This window comes from Dermacentor variabilis, chromosome 10 (assembly GCF_050947875.1).
Source record: "Dermacentor variabilis isolate Ectoservices chromosome 10, ASM5094787v1, whole genome shotgun sequence".
In the NCBI taxonomy this organism is placed as follows: domain Eukaryota; kingdom Metazoa; phylum Arthropoda; class Arachnida; order Ixodida; family Ixodidae; genus Dermacentor; species Dermacentor variabilis.
This window is the reverse complement of record NC_134577.1, coordinates 115,856,918-115,881,363: the sequence shown is the minus strand read 5'-3', so window position 1 is coordinate 115,881,363 and position 24,446 is coordinate 115,856,918. Positions and strand designations below refer to the sequence as shown.

The 24,446-nt window shown below is 46.5% G+C and overlaps 1 protein-coding gene across 1 annotated transcript in view; it reads left to right on the top strand.

Moving 5' to 3' along the window:
* LOC142560892 (UV excision repair protein RAD23 homolog A-like) overlaps nucleotides 1-24,446 on the top strand; it is an 81,142-nt gene that overhangs the window by 47,430 nt on the left and 9,266 nt on the right. Inside the window, exons 6-7 of the mRNA XM_075673304.1 lie at nucleotides 5,859-6,116; nucleotides 23,754-23,840. Of these exons, the coding sequence (XP_075529419.1) occupies nucleotides 5,859-6,116; nucleotides 23,754-23,840 (345 nt within the window). The remainder of the gene's footprint in view (nucleotides 1-5,858; nucleotides 6,117-23,753; nucleotides 23,841-24,446) is intronic.

Below are 24,446 nucleotides of genomic sequence, written 5' to 3'. Positions count from 1 at the left end.
CTTGACTCAAGGCTTACATTCGTCCCACACATAAAATATCTTAAAGCAAAATGTCTTAAAACAATGAACTTACTTAAAATCCTATCCCACACAACATGGGGTAGCGACAGAAAATGTTTATTGAATCTGTACAGGAGCCTAGTTCGATCACGACTGGACTATGGTGCCGTGGTTTACCGCTCTGCCGCCCCGAGCGTGCTAAAAATGTTAGACCCCGTCCACCACCTGGGTATCCACTTGGCCACTGGCGCCTTTAGAACAAGCCCTGTCGAAAGCCTATACACAGAGTCAGATGAGTGGTCACTCCATTTTCAGAGAACATACATCAGCTCCACTTACTTTCTTAAAGTGCGCTCTAATAAGGAACATCCATGTTTCACGACAGTAAACGACTTGACGTGTGAAACACTTTTCCGTAACAGACCCTCCATGAGACTTCCTTTGTCACTGCGTGTAAGAGAACTTAGTGAAGAAATGGATGTCCCGATACTCGAACATCGCCTAATGGCTCCTGCTAATCTATTACCGTCCTGGGAGTGGCAGGAGATAGAATGTGACATATCTTTCGTAGAGGTCTCGAAGCACGCTCCTGAGCTTGAAATTGCTATGCACTTCCGAGAGCTTCAATCGAAGTACTTCTGCTACGAATTTTACACAGATGCGTCCAAATCCCATGCTGGCGTATCCTACGCTGCTGTTGGTCCCTCTCTTTCTGAATCTGACGTGTTGAACCCCCCTAACATGTATCTTCACTGCAGAAGCCTATGCAGTACTGTCTGCAGTAAAACATATAAAGACACTGAAACTTGACAGAGCAATAATATTCTCAGACTCGTTAAGTCTTGCAAAAGCACTCATTTCTTTACAAAAGCATACAAATCCTGTCTTCAATGAACTCTACACACACTTATGTAACATCTACTTATCACATAGACATGTAGTAATATGCTGGGTTCCTGGCCATAGAGGAATCCAGGGAAATGTGCTTGCTGACGAGATGGCCAAATCAATGGCATCGCAGGGTACTTGTTCTGCTGCAGTCCCTGCCACAGACATGAAGCCTTTCTTCAGAAACGAACTGCAAAGCCACTGGCAACGCTGTGGGACGCAGAAACGAGTAATAAGCTTCACGTAATTAAGCCTAAGTTAGGTTTCTAGCACCCAACAACGAAAACACGAAGAACAGACGTCCTGTTGACTAGACTTAAGAATAGGACACACGTTCGGCACTCATAACTTTCTCTTGAACGGTAACGAGCCTCCAACCTGTGGTTGATGCGGTGACAGGCTTTCTGTCCTCCACGTCTTCCTGGAGTGCCGGGAAGCCGAAAAAGACAGGAGGAAACATTTTCCTTTTGCATACAGCCATCATGTCCCTCTGGATCCGGCCATGTTTCTTGGTGTAGAACAGATTTTTAAAGGGACACTAAAGGTTACTATTAAGTCAACGTGTACTGTTGAAATACCATCACAGAAGCCTCGAAACGCTTGTTTCGTGCCAAGGAGAGACTTATTTTAAGAGAAAATGCGTTCTGAAGCGTCCGCGTACCTCTAGCGCAGTTCAAATCGCCCGCCCTCCGATCGAGGAGTACAGTGAAACCTCGTTAAACCGTAGTCGGCCGGAGCTCGGAAAAAGTACGTACTAAACGGTAGTACTGTTTAAGCGAAATAGCATGAGATCGCCCACTTTCCTGTCAAAAACCGAACTCAGAGAGAGTGCAATGAAAGGAGAAAAAACATGCAGTATTTATTCACTTCGCGGGACGTAAGTGTTATTTTCGTTTGACGTCGCGGCGGCCTAGCACGACGACAGCGGCCTCAAACTTACTGAAGCTGCGTGTCAGCTTCTGAGCCAGCCCCCCTCCTCTCGGCAAACACTCGCACGGCAGATTCTTCGTTGGCGTTACGTATTCTCCGTGCACGCGCGCAGTATTGCTGCATAAGTCCCAGGGCGCCTTTTTCATTGCCGGGTGCCGGACTTCGGAAAACTTTTCGTTTGGAATAGTTACGTTATCGCGCCCCTGTTTTCCTTGCGACGATCGCATTCATGAGGCTGACGTAACGCGCAGCTTCTGCCACTGCCGGGCCTGAATAGCCCGTGCTGTCGCTTTCCGTGTCGTCCTCATCACTGTCGCTAGTTGACACTTCGGCAACAACAGCGGCAACGATGGTGAAAAGTCGAACCTCGTAGCCGACATCTCTTCGCGGTCGCAGCAGCGCTGCCGAGCAACTTCGCATTCCAAATGCCACACACTGTAGTCAACAGCAGATCCATGTCGCGGGCCAGCGCCGACTTCTTCGTGTCACGTTCAGTAGCACGGACGATGTCTAACTTTTCTTCTATGCTGAACATCCGGCGTCTTTTTTATCCTAGCTTCGGCATGACGCGAGTCCTCGCTTGCACGACGCCACAACGCTCACTGGCACGGCGTCCATGCGGCGTCGAAATGATGTTGATGTTGATGCGGCTTCACGTGCAAACGCACTGGGCGCTTGGAGGCCGTTGTACCGATCTCTGAGGCTTGTTGTTCTGCCGGGCCGCCCGATGGAGACGACGCACCGCCGTGTTTGCGCGACGAAAAGTGGAAACGCTACGTTTTAACCGATGCGTACGCAATAAGCTGGTACGGTTTATGCGGATACAAAATACGTTATGTTCAATGGCCGCTGAGTCGGGGAATTGACTTTACTACTTTTAAACCGAAACTACTGTTTAAGCGGGTACGGTTTAACGAGGTTTTACTGTACTGACATCATGGTCTCATATTGACGTTGCGCCATCGGTGTGTAGAACGGCGTACGCAGACGGCGCTACGGCTTTTCTGCGCAAAACGCGAACGCGCGGCCAGCAACAGAGCCAAGACAGAGCCGACAGCAGAGCGAAAGCGAGAGTATGGTGGCTAGCGGAAGGAGAAACGAATTACGTCCCACGGCACACGGAGAGTCCGTTTTCGTTAAACTATAGGCTGCGGCGAGCTCGCAGCGTGGTCGGCGTGGTCTATGAGAAGCGACGAGCCTTTTCGCACTCGCAACAGGGCATAAAAATGTGCGAATCGACGCAAAACTCGGCCTAGAAACGTGCTTCGCCACAGCCAGGGCTCAATACGACCCAAGCTGGCACGACCCAGATGTCGTTTCCCGCACCGCCACCAGGCGCCGCTACTATACCTCAAACTCCAGCGCAAGACGCCCATAAGCTGGTACTTCATTCTATGACGCTAACTTCGACGCTCGTCGCAATGGACCCTGACACCGACAGATTGGCTCGCGATGGTGGGCTCAACTTCAGCGATTTGAGCACCGACGAGCGCGACCTGCTGCTGAGGGCTCGCACTGCCGGCGTCGTTGCGTACTACGACGGCGGCCTCGAGACACCGGCTCTCCGGAGCGGGAAAGCAACGAGGGCTTCCCACGACATCACATGGACGTGGCATTCTCGCTGCTTGTTCCAAATGAAAGTTTCGCGAGCCAGCAGAACCCTCACAGCACGACGCGATAACGAAACTACTGAAACTGCAAAGCGTGCGCGGCGCAGAGTCGAGCGAAAACGAAACCTTTCGAACACCCATATTACTGAAGGGCAACGTCAAAATGTTATTTTTTCTTAGAATCGAATAGACGTAGACAAGTAGCATTTTTTTCCGTCTTATAATCGAATGAAATATTTTTAATACGAGTAGTTGAGTATTAGTAACACAAATTATGAGGAGTCCTTTCGTCATCGGGCTAGTACCGGAATGTCGCTGGGGGGTCTCAAATCGTGTCATTCATTTACCTCAATTTCTCGGTTACTAAAGCTCTGTTCGCGATTATATTGACGCCTTAGACGTTCTAGAACATTGCTCTACCACTTTAACTTGAGTTTCTGGTAACCTTTAGTGTCCCTTTAAGACCAAAGCAGTCGTCGCTTACTTGAAAGATGTTGTTCTACACGTGACAAGCCCAATTATTCTGTAGTGCATCCTCCTTCCAGAGGATACATCTACAATAGTGTTCTTTGTATAGCACATGCCTCTAGGTCGTTGGCTTTCAAGGGCTCTGGTGATGCAGTAGTGCTCCAGACATTTTAGCATCTCACGTATTTTATATATTGCATCATTCTTTCTCAATGCCTTCTAATGTTCATAGTACACGTCAATAGTCATTCCCATAATTTTATTACTCCTACATTTTATGGAATTTGCATCAACTCTCTTAGGCCCCTTTACAGCCACGGCACATTAATATCACAGAACCCATCTGTCCACTGCAAACTCGTTAACATTAGCATGGCGCTCTTTGTTGGCCACACCTGGCCCTTGCGCCATTAAACATCAAACATTATCAAATGTCGTAAGCTACTTGGCTGTCGAGACCTGGTGGTGGCTGAGCAGAATGCTTAGAAACACGATGGGAAAGTCATCTGGGCAGAAGGAAACGTAGTCATGCTTTCGTGTGAGCTTGATATAAGCTACGTTGTGTTTTTCATAGGTTCGCATATGAATAACCTTTAATAGATGACGCAACACACCAGAAAGTGTTTCTTCTTGTCGAGTTCTGGTATTGAGTATGGAGATCCTGGCTAAATATCTTAGGCCAGTGGTTTACAGCCACGGATGTGTCGAGGACCCCTTGTGGACCGGTGGAAGTGATGAGGGACCCTTTGCAGTGTGGGGGGTAGGGAGGGGGGGGGTATAAGTTAACAAAACATGCGCTGGGAAACAGATGCCTTTTATTGCTACCTAGCAAAGAATGATCAAACAAAAGTGCCACGTCAATACAATCTGGACAGCATGTCAGTACATGGTCACACTTAAAGCGGAGCTGAATATCTGCAAAAGGATAGGCAGTTGGGCGAGTTGGTATGGTAACATGATCTTGGCTAGTAGCGCTCGTCCTGTCTGTTCCTTTCTGTGTCCGTGTTCACTTTGCGCTACTAGCCAAGACCATGTTACTGAATATCTGCAGCCACATTCAACCTGTTTCTGTATTTGCTTGTCAAGTATGCAAGCAAGCCTGGAGAAAGCATGCTCACATGCCCGTCATAGAAAACTCCAACAAAAGCTTTACAGCCTTCTCATGGCGAAGACAAAACATTTATGCTTGCTTGCAGTAGCCAGGCCAGCAAAAAAAGAAAAAGGGGGGAGATGGTATTCCCCCTTTGTTTTTAATTTGCGGCAGTGAGTATCATGGGCCCCAAAAAATAGTTTTGTCTACCCCCATTCGGGAACCGCTGTCTTAGGCCAACACCAAATGACAGGCAGCAAGCGCAACTTGTTGAATTAGAGCTGGAATGCAGGACGAGGAAGAAGAAATTTGGTACTTGCTTTCTTTTGAAAGCGCAGTCGGAGGTGACATACTGATGCAAGATGTGCAGCGTCAATGGCATCACGCAGGTAATGTAAAGCAACTCTAGTGTGCACTCGCGGTTGCCATACGACGAGAGCTCTCTCTAAAAGTTCCAACGAAAGCCGTTAGGTGGCTTGGAGTGAAACTCTCTTCGTGTTTTGCCTTTGATGGGGGCTGTTGTTGAAAAAGTTTGTGCAAAATATTTGCTCAAAATTTTCTTTGAATATGCTATTCTCACTGTATTTTGCACATTTAAGTGGAAAACAAACATTTCCTCTGGGTTAAAAATATGCATCTCATCTTAAATACATCTTAAATATACATCTCATCCATAAAGAGTTACGGTGATACGTGATTTTCTTACCATTTTGTTATCAGTGCTAGATGGTGTCCAGTTGCAGAGATGATCTTCATATGCGTTTTTTTGCCTGGGCTCAATGCCACTTTCTTAGCCATCAATTGTAGACTGTCTCGAATGGTGGCCAGAATTGGAACGTAGCCTGGTTACTGATGTGGGAACCTCTGTGCAGGGCATACCCCCATCGCAGCAGGACCCAGCGGAAGAGAGCCACGGTGCTGCGGAAGAGTCTGAGGGCACCCTTAGGAGTGTGCCAAGTGACACGGCCATGTCGTCGCCACAGTCGCAGCATGGCACCAGCGGTGGTGGTGGTGGTGGGACCCCGAGCGGGCCACTCCTTGATGCCTTGGCCGCAGAGGGCGCCGGTGGCAACCCTGAAGACCCGCTGGCCTTCCTTCGGTTCCAGCCACAGTTTCAGCAGATGCGGCAGGTGAGCAGAACGCTGTGCTCCATAGCAAAATGAGGACAAGACTTAACGGGCAACTGCAGGGAAACTATGGACCATGTAAAAAGCCCTAGTTTAAGATAGTGTAGATAGAAAGAACCTTAGTGCAAAATTGGACGTTTGGAAAGTGAGCGCAACTGTCACGAAGAACTCACAAGAACAGTTGTTTTTTATACCAAACTGAAAAAAAAAAAAGAAACGCCGTCATTATTGCTCTCCGCAAGTGACACGTGACCTAGAATGTGCGGCTCCTTGGTGTCACTTCTAAGATCCTTAAATTCAGCGCCCGCGGCCCTCTGAAGAATGTAGGTGGTGGCATGCGGGGACTTGTGTCATGCAGTGAAACTATATTATCCGACCTTTGTTAATTGTCAAAATCCAATAATTTGGACTCGTCCTATGGCCCTACCAGGTGTGCACTTTATTTAATGACATCAAACTCCCATTAATTCAGGCATACCATATTTTCATGCATATAACCTGCACCAAAAATTCAGAAATTTATCAGCAAAGTCTAGGTGCAGATTATATGTGAAGTTTGCCTTGAGACGTGGCTTCCCAACAACGTAGTGCATGCTGCCATAACTATGGTGTGCAACGCCATAGTCAGCAGTGGAAACTGCACAGGAATGACAGGAACGAATGCTTCATGCCCCTTTGAGCCTTTACAGTGCAGTCCACTTACAGTCGAAGCCGACTATATCGAACCTGTGTACATCTAGTCATCCTGTATATCCAGCAGTTTCTGAACACTGTATAGTTACAATGAGTATATATAGCAAACATTACGCTTACATCAAACAAAAATAGCAGTGACTCCCGATATATTGAACGTCAAGCGACCAAAAGTGCCCCCAGAAGTTGGCTTTCTCTCGTGGCAACGGGGAAACCCGGCGGTGCTGCTGTATCCACCCGCTCTGCCTCGTTACTGCGCCGCGTTGTGGGAGTCGTTGACACCCCCCCTGCAAAACATGATCCTGGCTTGCTTGCAGAGCATACTCAGACAACCAATCGGAGGCTCTTGTGCCCGCGTTGTACAAGACGGTGTAAGTGCAATTGGTTTTGCTGCTTTTCTGGTTCATTGTGCCTTGTGGGCCTTCTTCTGCAGTGCTGCCGTGATGGTGTGAAGTGACAAAATTTGCTTTTCGCCGTGAAGCTCGAAATCGTGAATCGATTCGAACACAGTGAGAAGCCGGATGTCGCCACAGTGTGCGAGATTCTGAGGAGCACTCTCAGCACGATCTTGAAGAAAGAATACAGGGGAGATTAGGGCTGAAGCGGACAAACTCTCAACCCGATGCCCGTGGCGCCCGACGTGTATGCACGGCGATGTCGAGGCGGCTGTCCGCAAGTGGTTCATCCGAAATTGCTTCAGATGTGCCGACTTCCGCGTGCCCGGTGGTGACTGAAAATTCTGATGAGTGCGACGAAGCCGTTGCCAGTGTCACCAAAGTTTGGAGCGAGCTGTCAGAATTTCTGGAAGCCGTTGACGGTTCAACGGTCGACGAGTTTGTGAGTGCGGATGATGGTGTCCCGACCACGGGAGAGCTCGAAAACGAAGACTACACTGCCGACATCGTGCCGAGCTGAAGTGATGGTGGGCACCACGAGGAAAGCAGCGACAATCCTTTGCAAACATCATCCGAGGTGGTTGGTGCACTCGCATTAGTCTGCCGCTTCAGCGCGAATGTGGAAGGTTGCAGCCTCAGCTGCTCAGACTCGTTAGACAATGTGGAGAAGTGCGTGCGTCGCAGGCCGCGAAATTGCCCAAGCAGAAGGAAATACAGGACTACTTGAAACGAAACTAAGCTAGTTTCATCAATACAGGGCTTTTATAAATGGTATGTGCTTTTATGACGCCCAATTCTTTGGCAGGCTTATATGGAATCATGCCCTATATCGAACTGATAGGCGTTTTTTTTGCGATTTCGATAGAACTGGTTTTGACTGTTTAATGATATATCGGTTATAACAATAAGTCGACTTAAGAGTATCAACTTATGCATTAGGGCTATGAGAAAAAACCCCATATATCGGATATAATGATTTAAATTCTGCTTTTTGGGCGGCGTTTCCCATGCAAAATAATCATGAAATCTGCATTGCTAAGCTCTCCTTAAGCGAGTACGGTTTAACGAGGTTTTACTGTATTAGGTTATAGCGACATTGCATGGCTGGGGTCTGCAGGTATTCTTTCAACCCTAGTGGCATCCCCTTATTGGGTGTCGTCCCCTGAAAAAAGGGTGCACCAAAGCGACTTTCTAGTTCTTTTTGAAACCAAATGAAGACACATTTACAAAGTACCATGTTCTTCACAGTGAAGGCAACACAACGATAAGAAAACTGTCGCCATTCCTTGCTTTTCAATGCCTAGCATATACGATTGGACCTGGCTACGAAGCCTAAAGATGGCTAGCGGAGACCTCCTTCTCGAAGCGACAAAGAAGGATCAAGTCGAAAAGTTCACTGAACTCACCAGTAGCGGTGGCATTAACGTAACCATCTCTCCACATCACTCGCTCAGCACAAGCAGAGGAGTAACATCAGAAGAAGACTTCCTGAACCTGAGCGACAAATTGCTCCTTGAAGGATTTCAGGACAAAACATAATTAAGGTACAAAAGGTCACACTACCATGAAACGACCAACAGATTCCCACGAAGAGTGTAATACAGTCACCGACCGTTTATTCGGACCTCACGGGAACTGCGGAAATGTCCGAATAAACAGGTGTCCGAAAAAGCAGATTAGGGAAAAAAAATTGAAATCCTTTATTTCCACGCATTTATTCGGACTCAGCAGTAGGCTTGAAGAAATCATGAATGCGCCGTTGCACGCTGTTCCGTTTACGTGCAATCAGATAAGCCTGAATCTCGGAGAGGGTCGTACGGTCACTATAGGTGGCTGAAAGCACAGTCACTGCTTCTACACGCTCCGCATACAACGGTAGCATAGCACGGGGTGCATCATCTTCCGACTCGAAGTCATCGTCCGGCGGCGCAGCAGAAACCCGACGAATGATCTTGCCGTCGTCGAGTTCTGCGCATGTCAGTACAGCGGTATCAGCACCTGTGAAACTGTCAAATGAGACGATGTCCGGAATCGCAAAGCAGCCAATGTGCAGGTCTCGGCAGAACATTTTCCGCATCAGTAGAGAGCATATTGGAAGGCGACAAATCTTAGGCCTCCCGGTACCCGCTTGCCGGCTTTCCCCAGCGCTGTCTGCGCCATTAGACACTTGACACGATGTTTCCGTATGCCGCGTTGGATCACCGAAACATCGACACAGCACACAAAGCAAACACCACCGTGCCGACACCAGTTGCACAAACGAAAAACGCAGCCTGCTGGCAGCGTCGTGCATGAAGAAATAAATCAGCTGGTAGATTGTCTTGACATGGCTTACTAAGCTGAAACCGGAACTGCTGTAGAGCCACTCTATCGAACCAGGCATAAACGATGATGATGAGCGGGGATTTCCAGTAGCGCCACTTCATGGGGCAGCAAGGAGGCTCCGTTCAAAACAAAAATGGCGTTCAGCAAGTCGAACCATGCGCCGTTCAGAGTCTGTGCATGGTGCTCTCGATCAAGTTGGCTCAAGGAGTGTCCGAAAAATCAGACGAGAGGTTGCAAGGTGTCCGAACTTTCGGCAGTTGTTATACATTATGGTCTATGGGGAGAATGGCGGTGCCGCGAAGGTGACCAAATAAGCGGGCATGTCCGAATTTTTGGAGTCAGTCTGGAAAGTCAGTCAGCGACTGTACTGACATTTGGTACCAGTACTGTGCCCAGTTTACTTGATACAAGATACAGTGCAGTCCACTTATAACGATACCACATATAACATATATCGGTTATAACGATGGGTCGACATGAGAGTGTCATTAGGTCTATGGGGTAAAAAACCATTTATAACGATAGGTTATTCACCGCATATCGGATATAACGATCAAAATATTGCCGCCCAGATGGCTTTTCCCGTGCCAAATAATCGTAACATTTGCGTTGCTTAGTTCCCTGAAACGAACGATGTCGAGACGAGGCGATGTTTACCTCCGTAAGTTCGTATCTGCCGCCATTACCACGCTGCGCGTCCCGCGCACCGGAGAGTACTTGAGTAGGCGCAGCGTGCCACAAGATGGCGCTAGCTGCTTCATGCGCGTCGGCCACAGTCGCTCCAAAAGAGAGAGAGAAAAAAAAGCAACAAGCAAAGCGGCGCAGTGGCGCCCGTCCCGCACTCAGTCTCTCTCTCTCGCGATAGCAGGCTGACGCCACCGAAGCAGCGTGCAACCAACGTGACCAACGGTACAACCCAGTTCGAAGATGGCGCCGACAAAGCGTAAAGCTGTGTCGCTTGACACGAAGATGGATATTTTGCAGGACTCTCGACGTGGCTTCAAGGTGAGCGCCCTCGTGAAGAAGTATGAGCTCGCCCAGTCGACGATATCAACCATCTTGAAAACCGGGAGCACCGCGATTGTGAAGGCAGGAGCTATCAGCGGCCATGCCGATCAGCGGAAAAGGGTTAGAGACCCTTTGTACGCCGATTTTGAAGAGGCACTTTACGAGTGGTTCATCTCAACTCGCGCGCATAATGTGCCTATTAGTGGGCCAATACTTGCCATCAAAGCGAAAAACTTCGCTTTTCTTCTGGGACGGCCAAATTTTGAGCCTGGGGGAGGCTGGATTCAGCGCTTTAAAGAGCGGCACGGAATTGTTTACAAAAACGTGGTAGGGGAAGCGGCGTCTTTGGACACAGAGGCAAAGCAGCAGTGGCTGCAGACAAAGCTGCCCAGCGTGCTGGAGCGCTACGCGGAGAAGGACATATATAATTGCGACGAAACTGCTTTGTTTTTTCAAATGTTGCCGTCGAAGACTCACGCTCTTAAAGGAGAGAGATCGATGCCCCGGCGGGAAGCACTCGAAACTTAGGGTGACCGTGTTGCTGTGCGTTAGCATGGACGGGAGCCATTGTCTCAAGCCTTTCATGATCAGGCGATCAAAGAAGCCAACGTGCTTTAAGAATCAGCACATCCCGGTCCGCTATCGCAGCAACAAGAAGGCGTGGATGACCCGCGACCTGTTCGAAGAATGGCTGCTCGAGTTCGACAGTTTAATTGAAGGCCAAGGAAGAAAAGTAGTGTTACTACTTGACAACTGTAGCGCACACAGCGTTAACCCGAAGCTAACATCTGTAGAACTGATGTTTCTGCCTCCGAATACTACGGCAGGCCTTCAGCCGTTGGACGCCGGCGTGATCGCCAACTTTAAAGTCCTGTATCGGCGGCGCATGCTGGAGTGGCTAATTTTAGCCATTGACCGCGCAGCTCCTGGAACGTCGGGTCATGCAGACGGGCCCCCTGACCTGAAGATCAGCCTTTTGAAAGCCGTGCGCTTCGTTTACGGTGCATGGCATGAAGTAAAGCAGCCAACCATATACAACTGCTTCAAAAAGGCGGGCTTTGTGCGTCAGGACGAACTTCCCCAACCCACTGAGACCAACACGGTGGAAGCCGCTGACATTACTGAGCTCTGGGAGCTCGTTCCTACTGGTGACACAGGTGGTGCGTCGATGGAGGAGTTTTTGACTGCAGACAGTGCTGCCTCGTTCTGCGATGAGGTCACCGACGAGGCGATCGCCGAAGATGTGCTGTCTCGACAGACGGCAAAGTTGTGCGACAGTGGCGACGGCAGCAGCAGCAGTGACAACGAGATTGGCAGTGGCTCCTTGACCCCGACCACGATGTCCACGCAAAGTGCACTGTCGTCGATCGACTCCTTAATTGATTTTATGCATGCCAAAGGATTGGGAAGAATTGGGGATAAAAGTTAATGGAGAATACCTTAGTAACTTGCGATTCGCTGATGATATTGCCTTGCTTTGTAACTCAGGGGACCAGTTGCAATGCATGCTCACTGACCTGGAGAGGCAAAGCAGAAGAGTGGGTCTAAAAATTAATCTGCAGAAAACTAAAATAATGCTTAACAGTCTCGGGAGAGAACAGCAATTTACAATAGGCAGCGAGGCACTGGAAGTCGTAAGGGAATACATCTACTTAGGGCAGGTAGTGACGGCGGATCCGGATCATGAGACGGAAATAATCAGAATAAGAATGGGCTGGGGTGCGTTTGGCAGGCATTCCCAAATCATGAACAGCAGGTTGCCATTATCCCTCAAGAGAAAAGTATATAATAGCTGTGTCTTACCAGTACTCACCTACGGGGCAGAAACCTGGAGGCTTACTAAAAGGGTTCTACTCAAATTGAGGACGACACAACGAGCTATGGAAAGAAGAATGATAGGTGTAACGTTAAGGGATAAGAAAAGAGCAGATTGGGTGAGGGAACAAACGCGAGTTAATGACATCTTAGTTGAAATCAAGAAAAAGAAATGGGCATGGGCAGGACATGTAATGAGGAGGGAAGATAACCGATGGTCATTAAGGGTTACGGACTGGATCCCAAGGGAAGGGAAGCGTAGCAGGGGGAGGCAGAAAGTTAGGTGGGCGGATGAGATTAATAAGTTTGCAGGGACGGCATGGCCACAATTAGTACATGACCGGGGTTGTTGGAGAAGTATGGGAGAGGCCTTTGCCCTGCAGTGGGCGTAACCAGGCTGATGATGATGATGATGATGATGAAAGGATTGCCACCAGTGTTCGCGCAGCAGCTGGAATCCATGCACACCGCGGTTGTGAAGCTGAAGCTGCCGCAAAAGCAAGTGCAGATTTCGGACTATTTCGGCGCGCCTAACCCTTGACACGGTCATTGGCGCTACAAATAAAGTTTGTTTTTCACAGCCGACTTCCTACATCATCTGTTCTTTAGAGCAAGTAGCGAATTCGAGTTCGGAGCTGCAAAGGTATGTTCCGCATTTTTTTTTTTTTAATTTTTTTATAACCAGTCCAGATATAGCGATCATCGGTTATAACGATCATATTTTTCGTCTTTCTCGATATCGTTATAAGTGGGCTGCACTGTATCTGAAAATGAACGTCAGACCATAGATACCAAATCCAAGGCAGTGCTTGAAGTGAAAGAGGTTCGGGCATGCATCACGATCGTGCAGAGTAAAAAAAACATGGGCGAAGTGTAGTGCCAACAGCTATCCACCTGACAACTGCATTGCTTCTGCACAATGTGTCAATTGCAAGGGTGATCATCCAGCTAATTCATGGAGCTGCCCTTGCCGGAGAAGGCAGAGAGGAATTATCACAATCACTGTAAAGGAAAAGATTTCATTTTATGAATGGAAGAAAAGGCTAGGGCACTTACCTCAAGTAAGCTATGCCAGTGCGGCGCGGCAAGGGGCAGCGCCACACTGGTTTCAAGAGTCTACAGGGTTCAAGTCCCATATTCTTGTAGAAACTCCATCTGCCCCCTTGGTGGCTGCAGCCAGCGGTGCTGCATCATCATCAAAGACTGGCCGGCAGACTGCGGTGCCGCAAGGCCCAAAGTTGAGCCGAACTCCACTGCCGGAGACGCACGTCTCAGCGTCTGCCTCTTGACCATCCAGCATCTCTGAGAAAGCAATGGAGATTGATCCGGAAACCCCGGCACCATTGATGCCAGAAGATCTGCGCTTCCTGGAGCGCGCCAAGAAGGAGAAACTTTCTGTGACGGCGCCAAAAAAGGGATAGGTAGCCTGAATGGTTACCACCACCCTTGATTATAGTAATGATCCTTTCATTACATGTCACCTATTACTTTACGGCTCACACAAACGTAAAAGGCTCCTTCCATGTGAGCACTGTGGAAGTGCTTTGATAAGCTCATCAACCAGCAGCAATTGTCGCTGCCACAAGCACAGGTTGAGAGATATGTGCATGATGAAATTTCATGCTTCACATCGTTGCCTGCTGAGTATGAAACGGAGTACGGTCATAGTGTGTTTCAGTGTTTCAGCTCGCCTCACTACAGTTGACTATTGGCTGTTTGCAAATGCATGTTTCCTCAGTCCCTCATATGTAATACTGGTGTATACAGTCAACGACCGATTTTTCGGACCCTCTAGGGAACGTAAAAACGTCCGAAAATTCAGGCAGTCCGAAAAAATGAATGCATGCACAAAACGCACTTTTTTTCTTTTTTTTTTTCTCGGATCTAGAGGTAAAGGGGGAAGTACCAAGCTTCCGAAACCCTGCCAAAGCATCAGTGAAGTGGCTATAAAAAGAGGCGTTCAAAAACTGTATGTAGCCGACTGCCGGTTTATTATGTACATGTGCATCGTCGGGCAGCCGGTGTTATTGCTGCAGTGGCTTGAAAAACTTGTTGCTTGTTATTTGGACAGCGTTCCGGTTGCATGCGATCATATTCGCCTCGATCTGAGCAAGGGTCATGTCAGCACTGTACACCGATGAAAGAGTCAACAGTGCTCGCATCAACTCGGCGCTTGTAGGCGGCGCAGGCATTGGCTCCTCATTTTCAACATCGGAGTCTTCTTAATACCCCACAACCTGATGGACTATTTCCTCTTCAGTCAGTCCTGCGCAGAAGTCGAGCTCGTTGTCAGCGTCAACAAACTGTCCAAAAGTTATTTCCGCGGGTGTGGAAACCCTAGCAGAACAGAGCCCATGCCGAACTCCTTGCTCATGTCAGCCTGCGATCAACCACTCATGACTTGCTTAATAACGGCGGCTTTCTTCTCCATCGTTAACCGACGGTACTGCTTTCCGCGCTTCGATGCCATCGGCGAGGACGACGAAGACGGAGGGGGACCATCGAAGGCAAGCGAAATCCTCAAGTTGTGAACAGTAGAGTTCGCTGACGAGCGTCGAAGCACCTAGGCCTAGCGTCGCAGAGCACACTTGAACAGCACAACCACACACCACGCTAGCCAAAACATGGCCGGCGTAAACAAACGAAATGGCGCCGCTCCGGAAACTCCGCCGGAGGCGGAAGTGCGGCGATTAACATAGCCAGCATGGCCAGACCAAATCGGTGTGTGACGGCTAGATTCGGCTAGTTGTGGTTCAAAGCGGTGATATGCTTCGGCTGCAAGTCGATTTCCTTCGCAAGGGCGCTGCGCGAGGAGCCAAAGGACCTTCCATCGCGTCAAAAAGTCAGGAAAATTGGACGGCGGGGGAATTCGAGCGTCCAAAACTTCAGATGTCCTTATACATTGATATTATGGGGCTCGTGGCGGTGCCGTGAAGACGTCCGAAATATGAGGCATGTCCAAAAATTCAAGTCGTTGACTGTATTCAAATTCTGAAAAAGACATGCAGTACCTTTCAGCACTGTTGCCAACCGTTTGGGGTGGCAGTGTTACATCACACTATTTTGTGTGGACTGTTTCTCAGTGGACAGAAGGCAACGGCATGGTGAGAAAGGTTTTCTGCAAGACATTGGAGAAGTGGGAAGTTTCGTGGAGTTTTGTCTTTTCTCCTGCTTCTTTAAATGGGGTTATAATTGATTATTTTTTATTACATATAGGGATCGTTTACTGTTCGCCTGGTTCTAATATTAAGCATTTGCACAATCTGTCAATTTTTGCATAGTCATAATACTTCTTCGTCCAACGTTATGTGCATGGGTCATTTTCATGCTCCTGGTGTTGATTGGTCTTCTATGAAAATAAACAGTCAGGAAGTAGCTATTGGGCAGGAGTTGGCCCACATTTCATTTTCCTGTGGCCTGCACCAGATTGTTCAGGATTTCACTCCGCAAACTTCCGTCCTTTCTTACTACATCTCCTTTTAATGCCGGTTACGAATGCAATGTTATTGATGGAATATATGCTGTGTTAATTTCTGTTCCTGGAATCGTCCCTAAATCCAGTTATATCTACTGTGAATTTCCTGACTTTAACCGCGCTGATGATTTGGCAGTAACAGACGCCCTATGCAATTATTTTCATGAGTTTGAATATCAACCTTTTTATTCCTTTAAAAACGAAGAAAACAAACACTGAAATTCCTTGGATGACTAGGGACCTCTTGCATTTATCACGTCGTGTGGCCAGATTACGTCGATCGGAACGCTCTGGTGACTCAACAAAACTCATCCAATTCCATAGCGCTAAAAAGGAACTCTGTTCTAAAACGGTTGCTGCAAAAGAATTCTATTACAAGGTATCCTTGCCGAAACTAATGCTGGCTTTCCGAAAATTTTGGAAAGCTATCCTACCACCTGGGTCATCCTCGGACACGTTAATTAACAATCTGGCAGTTTCTGATTCACAGGCAATAGCTTCTTCTTTTAACCCCTACTTCCACTCTGTCTTTACGACTGATAACTCTCTAACCCCTGTTTTTGATTCCGAACCATACCCTACAATTGACGATATATGACTGTCTACTGAGGGTGTACTTAACTTAATCCCAAACATAGACACCAAGAAGTCATGTGGAAGGATAGAAAGTTGGGCGAGTTGGTATGGTAACATATTCTTGAACTTTAGCATGAAGTGACACAGACAGAGACTAGAAGCGCTTGTCCTGTCTGCTTCTAGTCTTTGTCTGTGTCACTTCGTGCTACAATCCATGAAGTCGTGGTCCTGACAGTATCCCGACTGTTTTTCTTGTTCGATACTCTCTTTGTTATAGTAGATATCTAACAATTATCTTTAGAAAATCTCTCTCAACTGCCACCATTCCTCTCTTGTGGAAACTTGCTTCAATTATGCCCTTATTTAAGTCTGGTAACATTCAATTATCTAACTATCGCCAATCTCCTTAACAGCACACTCATGTGAATTACTCGAGCACATTATCTTTAAACATATAATAAAATTTCTTGAAACAAACAAAATTTTGTGCACTTTCCAGCATGGTTTTAAGACGTGGCCCTAGCACTGTAACACAATTGACAGAATTCGTTCATGACATCAGCACCTCTTTAGACATAGGTGACCAGATTGATGCAATATTTGTACATCTTGCAAAGGCCTTCGACACTGTCTCACACCCTAAACTTATGCACAAGCTGTTCGCTATACTAAAGAATGCATCTTTGGTTGGCTGAATATCGGGCTTTGTTTCCCAGCACTCACAATAAGCACGTTTCAACTCTACTAACGCACCCTTCATCATACCTTGCTGGTGAAGCAGCGCACTGACACGGACACAGTGAAGACACACAAGAAAAGACGACACTTGCTGAACCCCAACTATTTTATTTCAGAACACATACTTCATATTTATATACCTGCACACCCTCAGGCGTCAAAGAAAATGAAGGCAAGATTAAAGGCATTTTTCAAAAATCATTTGCCCGCACATACTCAGGCGTCAAAGATATGGCACCTATCTATCATGGTGTGCAATCCTATCGTATTTGTTGCACCCCTGACAACCATTTTTATTATACAATTCTTTATTTTTTTCCTTTAGGGTACTTCCAAAAAGGCAACCTCACCATGGCTTAGATGTACAGATGGCTGACTAATACAACCCTCTCCCCTCTTGTGAACATGAAAGGCTTCGGTTATTTCCCTGGTTAGCTGATCCTTGTGGTGCAATAAAACTGTGGTATTATTGTAAAGCGGCCAGCACCCATGTTGTGAGCAGTGCCCCTTATTGTGGGAATGAATGTTTCCCCCCAGTGACCTTTTGTGCTCCAAAAGCCTTGTGTTTACACGCCAACTCGTTTGGCCAATGTATACTTTTCCACACGATATGGACAAACAGTAGACAACGGATGACCTGCACTCGACAAGTTTTTCTTTATGCTTGACCGTGCACCTACGTCCATTTACTTTTATTTTTGTTGAAACTCTATGATCCAGTCCGGCGCATATTTTTCCAAGTTTGTTCATTGCTGAAAAAACTACTCTTCGACCATATCTGCCACCTACGTTTTTTTAAGTTATGCGCAATTTTGTGTGCATATGGTATTGACGCAATTTTTTTGCTATCAAATCGAAGCCTTTCATGCTCACAAGAGGGGAGAGGGTTGTATTAGTCAGCCATCTCTACATCTAAGCCATGGTGAGGCTGCCTTTTTGGAAGTACACTAAAGGAAAAAAATTTTAAAAATGTGTAATAAAAATGGTTGTCAGGGGTGCAACAAATACGATAGGATTGCACACCATGATAGACAGGTGTCATATCTTTGACGCCCGAGTAGGCGTGGGCAAACGATTTTTAAAAAATGACTTTAATCTTGCCTTGATTTTCTTTGACGCCTGAGGGTGCGCAGGTACAGTATATAAATATGAAGTATGTGTTCTGAAATAAAATAGTTGTGAGTGCAGCAAGTGTCGCCTTTTCTTGTGTGTCTTGTGGGGTCTCTCACATCCGTGCTCTTGGGACAAAGGAACGACAACACATCCGTGCAAACAATCACAAGGGCATTTATTGCACCTTTCATAGATCAGTGCCTGCTAGCCGAGCTGCTATCCACAAAACATGCCGATGGGCGCGCGACAAATCTAGAAGTCTGACTCACCGCGACCGGAAGTGAGCGAATATGTTCGCCCCATGCTGGATCCCAAGGCCTGGTCGTTCGCGTGTATGGTCACGCGAATCGTGGCGCGTTCGAGGGCGGCCACGCGAGGCGGTCTCGCAGAAGCATGGGTCGGCACGCACGCGGGATACGTCCCCGCCGCGCGCCGACCCGCCGTGCAAGAGGGTCGCTGCACGTGCGGCACGACCGTCCCGCTTCCTGTCTCGAACCCAACAACCCGAGCGCCTTGTCTCCCGACGCCCGAGTAACCCCGCAGCGGCGCGACGCTCGCGCCATCTCTCGCACCGCGCTTGTACCACCCGACCGCCGCGGGCGCCAGGCCACGCGGCGGGCGAAGCCGCCCTGCAGGAGACGAGCCATGCGGGAAAACTAGATCTCAGGGGAGGCGTGAGAGTCACGCATCCCCACAGTCTTCACTGTGTCCGTGTCAGTGCACTGCTTCACCAGCAAGGTATGATGATTACTCACCAACTAGCCCAACTTTCCACTTTACTAACTCACCCTTGATGCCTGTTTCATCAGGAATTCCCCAAAGCTCAGTATTGGGTCCTCTTTTATTCCTGCTTTATATTAATGATCTCCCCCTACACACATCAGTTAAAATATGCCTTTTTGCAGATGATTGCATTTTATATCAGACAATTAAATCTCCTGCTGATCATGTTGCCCTTAAAAATTATTTTGCTGACTTCTGTAACTGCTCCAAAGTATGGCAAATGAATATCAACTTTTCCAAAACTGTCTCCATGTCCTTTACATGACGCTCATGCCCTTCCTTCTTTTGCCTATGCCTTTAACAATATTACTTTAAATGGGGTCTTCGAATTCAAATATTTATGTATCCTACTAACACACGATTTGTCATGGTTGAAACACATTGATGTCACCTGTAACGAGGCCCTTAAAAGACAAAGTTACTTACATCGTATGCTGCATCTTGTTCCTCAAGAAACTAAACTTCTTACATATAAAACCCTCATTTGCCCCATCCTCGAATATGGCTGCGTTGTATGGAACCCACACAAACACTGTGATGTCAAAAAACTAGAATCGGTGCAAAAAAAGGCAGTACGCTTTGTTTGTGGGAGATGTGACAGGGACTTTTCGCCGTCTCTCTTCCCCTACTTGTTCTCGCTCCTCTTGCAGAGCGTCGCAAACTTGAATGCCTAAAATTCCTTCACATGTTAGTCAATTCTCCTCGCCTCTCTTCACTAGATAACTACTTGACTTTTTCCAAACCATTATGTACAAGGAGTCACCATGCTCTAAATATCTCAACCTTTTTTGCCCGCACTGATTCCTTTAAACACAGTTTATTTCCATCAACAGTTGAAGTCTGGAATTCATTTCTGGGCAACGTCCTTCACTACCACTGAAACAATTAATTAACGTAAGGTTATTTATAAATGTTCTATGTTTTTTGTTCATGCCACTGCTGCGATAGCCTCATTGAGGCTGCAGTATGTATAAATAAATAAATAAATATTCTACTGCTGATAATGCAAGTTGCCCTTAGGCCAACTGCAACGAAATTTGACTAAATTTGTTAAAAATGAATAGTGCAGTTAAACCTTGATATAATGAACTTTAGTATAACGAAATTCTCGATCATCATCATCAGCCTGGTTACGCCCACTGCAGGGCAAAGGCCTCTCCCATACTTCTCCAACAACCCCGGTCATGTACTGTCCATTAAACACCGTGTAAATAAACCTCCTTATAACAAAGTGTATTTGTATGCGATTTCAATACAACAAAATTTCGCTTCCTCAGCAAAGGAAACTTCCGTGGACGCGGATGGCCAAGTGAGATTGAATTAAAGTGGCTGCTTGCAAATGCACCTCTCAAATCATGTGCAGCATGACTAGAGCAATCGCCGAAGTGAAGCCACATCATGTTCCGTAGAATTGAGTCAAAGTGTGATGGGATACTACCACGCCCCACGCACTTTGTACTTTAGGTGCAAGAGGAAGTGCGAGGGTGAGAAAGAAAGATTTTGATGTCTCCACCCCTTTAAGAGGGCCAAACGGAATCAGGAAAGAAACAATTTATGACAACTCAAAGGGAAGTTATTTACTTTTCAATATGAGATCAGGATGCCTTAGAACATGCACTTATAAAGTGAGAAAGCTATGGAAACTATGGAGCATATTTTATTAGAATGTGAAGGTATCTGCCCAGCGGTCGAGTTAGGAATCACTGGCTTTCCTGAAGCCTTTGGGTTCAGTGAGGGCGGGGGGGAAAGTGAACATGTCGGCAATATAGATTAGTAAGAGGGGATTGGAAGATTGGTAGAAGTAGGGAAACGACAAACAACGAAGACACACAAAAACAAAGTTCAGAACAGGGGTTCAGTAACTTTGGTTATGGAAATTCATTGTGTTTTTTTTTTCCTTTTGTTTCTTCTTTTTTAACGTAGGTAGGACATTAGACAATAAAATATCAAGAGCTTGGTGGTGCAACTCACTGCCCCATTCCAAAGGGGACACTTAAAACATCCATCCATCCATCCATCCGTGGCAGTGCCATCACTGGCCATGTGGAGGAAAGAAAAGAACCAGAAAGCTCGACTTTGCTCATAGCATTCTCCGCAAGTGTTTCCCAGTGGAGGTTACGGTTTGCATAAGCTGCAGTTGCTGGCGGGTGATGCCTCTATATATAGCGAAATTAAAACATGTATACGTGTTTTAGTTGACCATAGTGCCTTCATTATTTTGCAATACATTTGTGATAAGATAGGCTGTTAGCCATTTTATTACATGGCTAAAACACAGGTATGACTATAAGTACAGTGAGGATGACTGAATGTCTACCGTTGTGAATAATATTTGTTTCCATGCCTTGAATTTTGGCCTTTGTCATCATTGAAATCCTTTGTCCTTTGAGTATGTTGTGAAGGAAAAGGTAAAGTTGATGTCCTCTGCATGCAACGATCCCTTCAGAAAGGGGTGGAATACTCACAAGGAAGTGGGCTCATCATGAACCAAGATAGTGATGATCGCCCATGTTGAGCTGAGATCACAAAGTTCCCTTAAAGGGCCCCTCGCCAGGTCTGGCCAGTTTGAGCTGGCAAGCGCGGAGCATACATTGTGCGATAACGATCGTGTATGCAAAGTATTGCATCGTTATGCGCTGCTGAAAGATCTGAAATTTCAAATCGAACGCCGTTTTCCCTTCTCCTCGTGACTGCCGCGCTCCAAGCCTGAGGATGACGTACACATGCTAGTACGCCTACGTACACGTCTTTCCACTGTGGCATCGTTCGTCGTGACACGTGACTTCGAGAATTATTCACGGCAACAGCAGTTATTTGTTTGATGTGTTGCTGCTATAGTCTAAAGCTTAGATAAATAAAGCGCACCAATCAAATGTTGGCATTTTATTGTGTTACTTCACACTGCAGCAAGACAGATCTACTTCCAATTCGTCGGCTTGTTCCCACATTGTGCGACCACATGTGCAGACAACGAAACTGTGTCATTTTCTACCGTGTTCCAGCTCGGGGTCATTTGTGCCACAAAAAAGTGAGGAGAAAAAAAAATGACGGCAGGGTCCGTGATGTACGCGACGCACGTTTCTCGAGCTCTTTCGAGAATGGGAGAACACGGAAGGAATTTCGCTTGCAGTGGCTAGACAGGACAAGTGGAGAGAGTGTCTCGCTTGGCAGTGGAGCTCGCCTCCTGAAATCATGGACTCGCGGCACTGAAATATTTTATCTCGGCTATTGATGAGCTGATTTGAAAAATTTTTGCGGCAGAGCGCTTCCTAGAGGATATGTAACAACTTCCAGCGTGTAACTGAAATTTGCTATGTGGCCTGGTGAGGCACCCTTTAAAGGGACACTAAAGAGAAACGGTAAATCGGTTATGACTGATGTATTTTTTGAAAGCTATATATTCATCAGCAATTATTAAAAGTCGAAGTGTCTCTTTTTTTTTTTCACTTTGTGCTGAAATTTCTGTGTCGGTATGTCGGTTTGACATCACTGATTTCAACATACTTTTGGTATTTTATGGCTTAGTAAATGTTTTTGAACTTGCCAAGTTTTACCTTTGGCTCTAATTGAACTCGCTAGGGTCTATCTTTATCAATAAAATATTGACTAGGCCCGGGCGAGCGTCGTCAAAATCCATGACCTCACGATAAGCTAGTGCGGAACCTTCAATGAGCTGTTGCCACTTGTCTTTTGCTTGTGCATCTTTTTCTACTTTCTGATAAGCCTCATTTTGCAGTGAGCGAGGTTTTTTTTTTTTTCAGGGCGTATACGCCTCCTTGAATGCTTGGAGTAGGGAAAAAAGGTTCAAGAGCCCTTAAATCTTGAAAATAAATGTGCTCCTTGAATTATTTGAAAACTGAAATTGGGGGCGACTTTGACATTGAAAATAACAAACTTCGCATTAGGGCAATGCCAGGGATTCTTGTCTATCTGGAAATAATCATAGATATTTGCTTTTGGGAGCATAGCTAAGTAATGCAATGTAACTGATTCTGATTCTAAATAAAATGATTCTGACGTGTCCACAGCCTCCGATGGTAGGTCTAATTACCGTTGTCATCGTGGAGCTAGACGAAAAGGCATACCACATTTTTTGCTCTTTTGCTAGGTAGTTGGTTCTCACGCAGCCATCATGGCTCCATTTTCAAGCCCTTGGTTCTATAAATCCTTGTGCAATGTAAGTTTCATTGTGTTTCTTTGGCTGAAGCTGGATACTTACCGTCATGCTAGGAGGCGATTTACATCATTACAGTGAGAAGTCAACTTTGAAAAAGCCATCTGAATAGCTTGAAGTGTATGTTCAACTTGACAGCTGCTTAGCTACAAGTCAATGTCTCCCGTATGTCCTTGCCAGCTGGCACTAAAAATGTCCAGGTTAAAGTACCAACATGCCCAACATACCGCAGTGCTGAAGTGCATCATACTGCAGTGCATCAAATTGCAGCTAAGAAGGAGATTTCACTTTTTTCTAGTGCTTGGATACGAATAATATTTGTTTCCATGCCTTGAATGTTGGCCTTTGTCATCATTGAAATCCTTTGTCCTTTGAGTCTACTGTTCTGTATGAACCCTGGTTTTTGGCATTGCAAAAGGGTAGCGTACTCATACAGGTGAACAATTTTTTTCTTTAGTGTACCATAAGAGGTTAAAAGGGCAGAACATACGAAGAAGCGCATATCTTGTGTTGCCACTATATCCAGTGTGCATTGGTGCTTTCAGGTGATTCAGCAGAACCCGCAGCTGCTCAACGCAGTGTTGCAGCAGCTTGGCCAGTCTAACCCCCAGCTCCTGCAGCTCATCTCAAGGGCAAGTTTTGACTCCCTTCCCTTTGCTACCACATCTCTGTAGTGATTCTCCAGAGATTGCAGCGAGGTGCGGGGGGGTCTACATTGATTACTACATAATCAATGTAGTAAGAGTAGTTCAAATGGTTTTTCTTTCTAGAGACTGCCGTAACTAAGGTTTTTAGTGGATTTAGCTCCATTTGTCATTCATCACACCATTTCTTTATCTCCTGTAAGTTGCCATGTAATTTCTCCTGGTCAGCTACTGTTTCTACTTTATTGTATAATACAGTCATCTGCAAAGAGCCTGATGGCAATGTGTGTCATTCGGGTGGTCATTAATAAATAACAGAAATAAAAGGGGGCCCAGAACACTACCCTGGGTTCCACCTGACCTAACAGATGAATCTCGAGATTTTGTCTCTAGTCTTGACATATTGCTTGCATGAATGAAAATAAGGTAACTAATTTGTAATGGTAGCATTTTTAAATATTACTTCAATTTTTAGTATCAATTTACAGTGAAACATTCTGTCGAACGCCTTTGCGAAGTCCATGATGATCATCTCTGTCTGTCTGCAAAACTTTATGGCTTCCAAAAGATGGTGTACTAATTCAATCAGCTGAA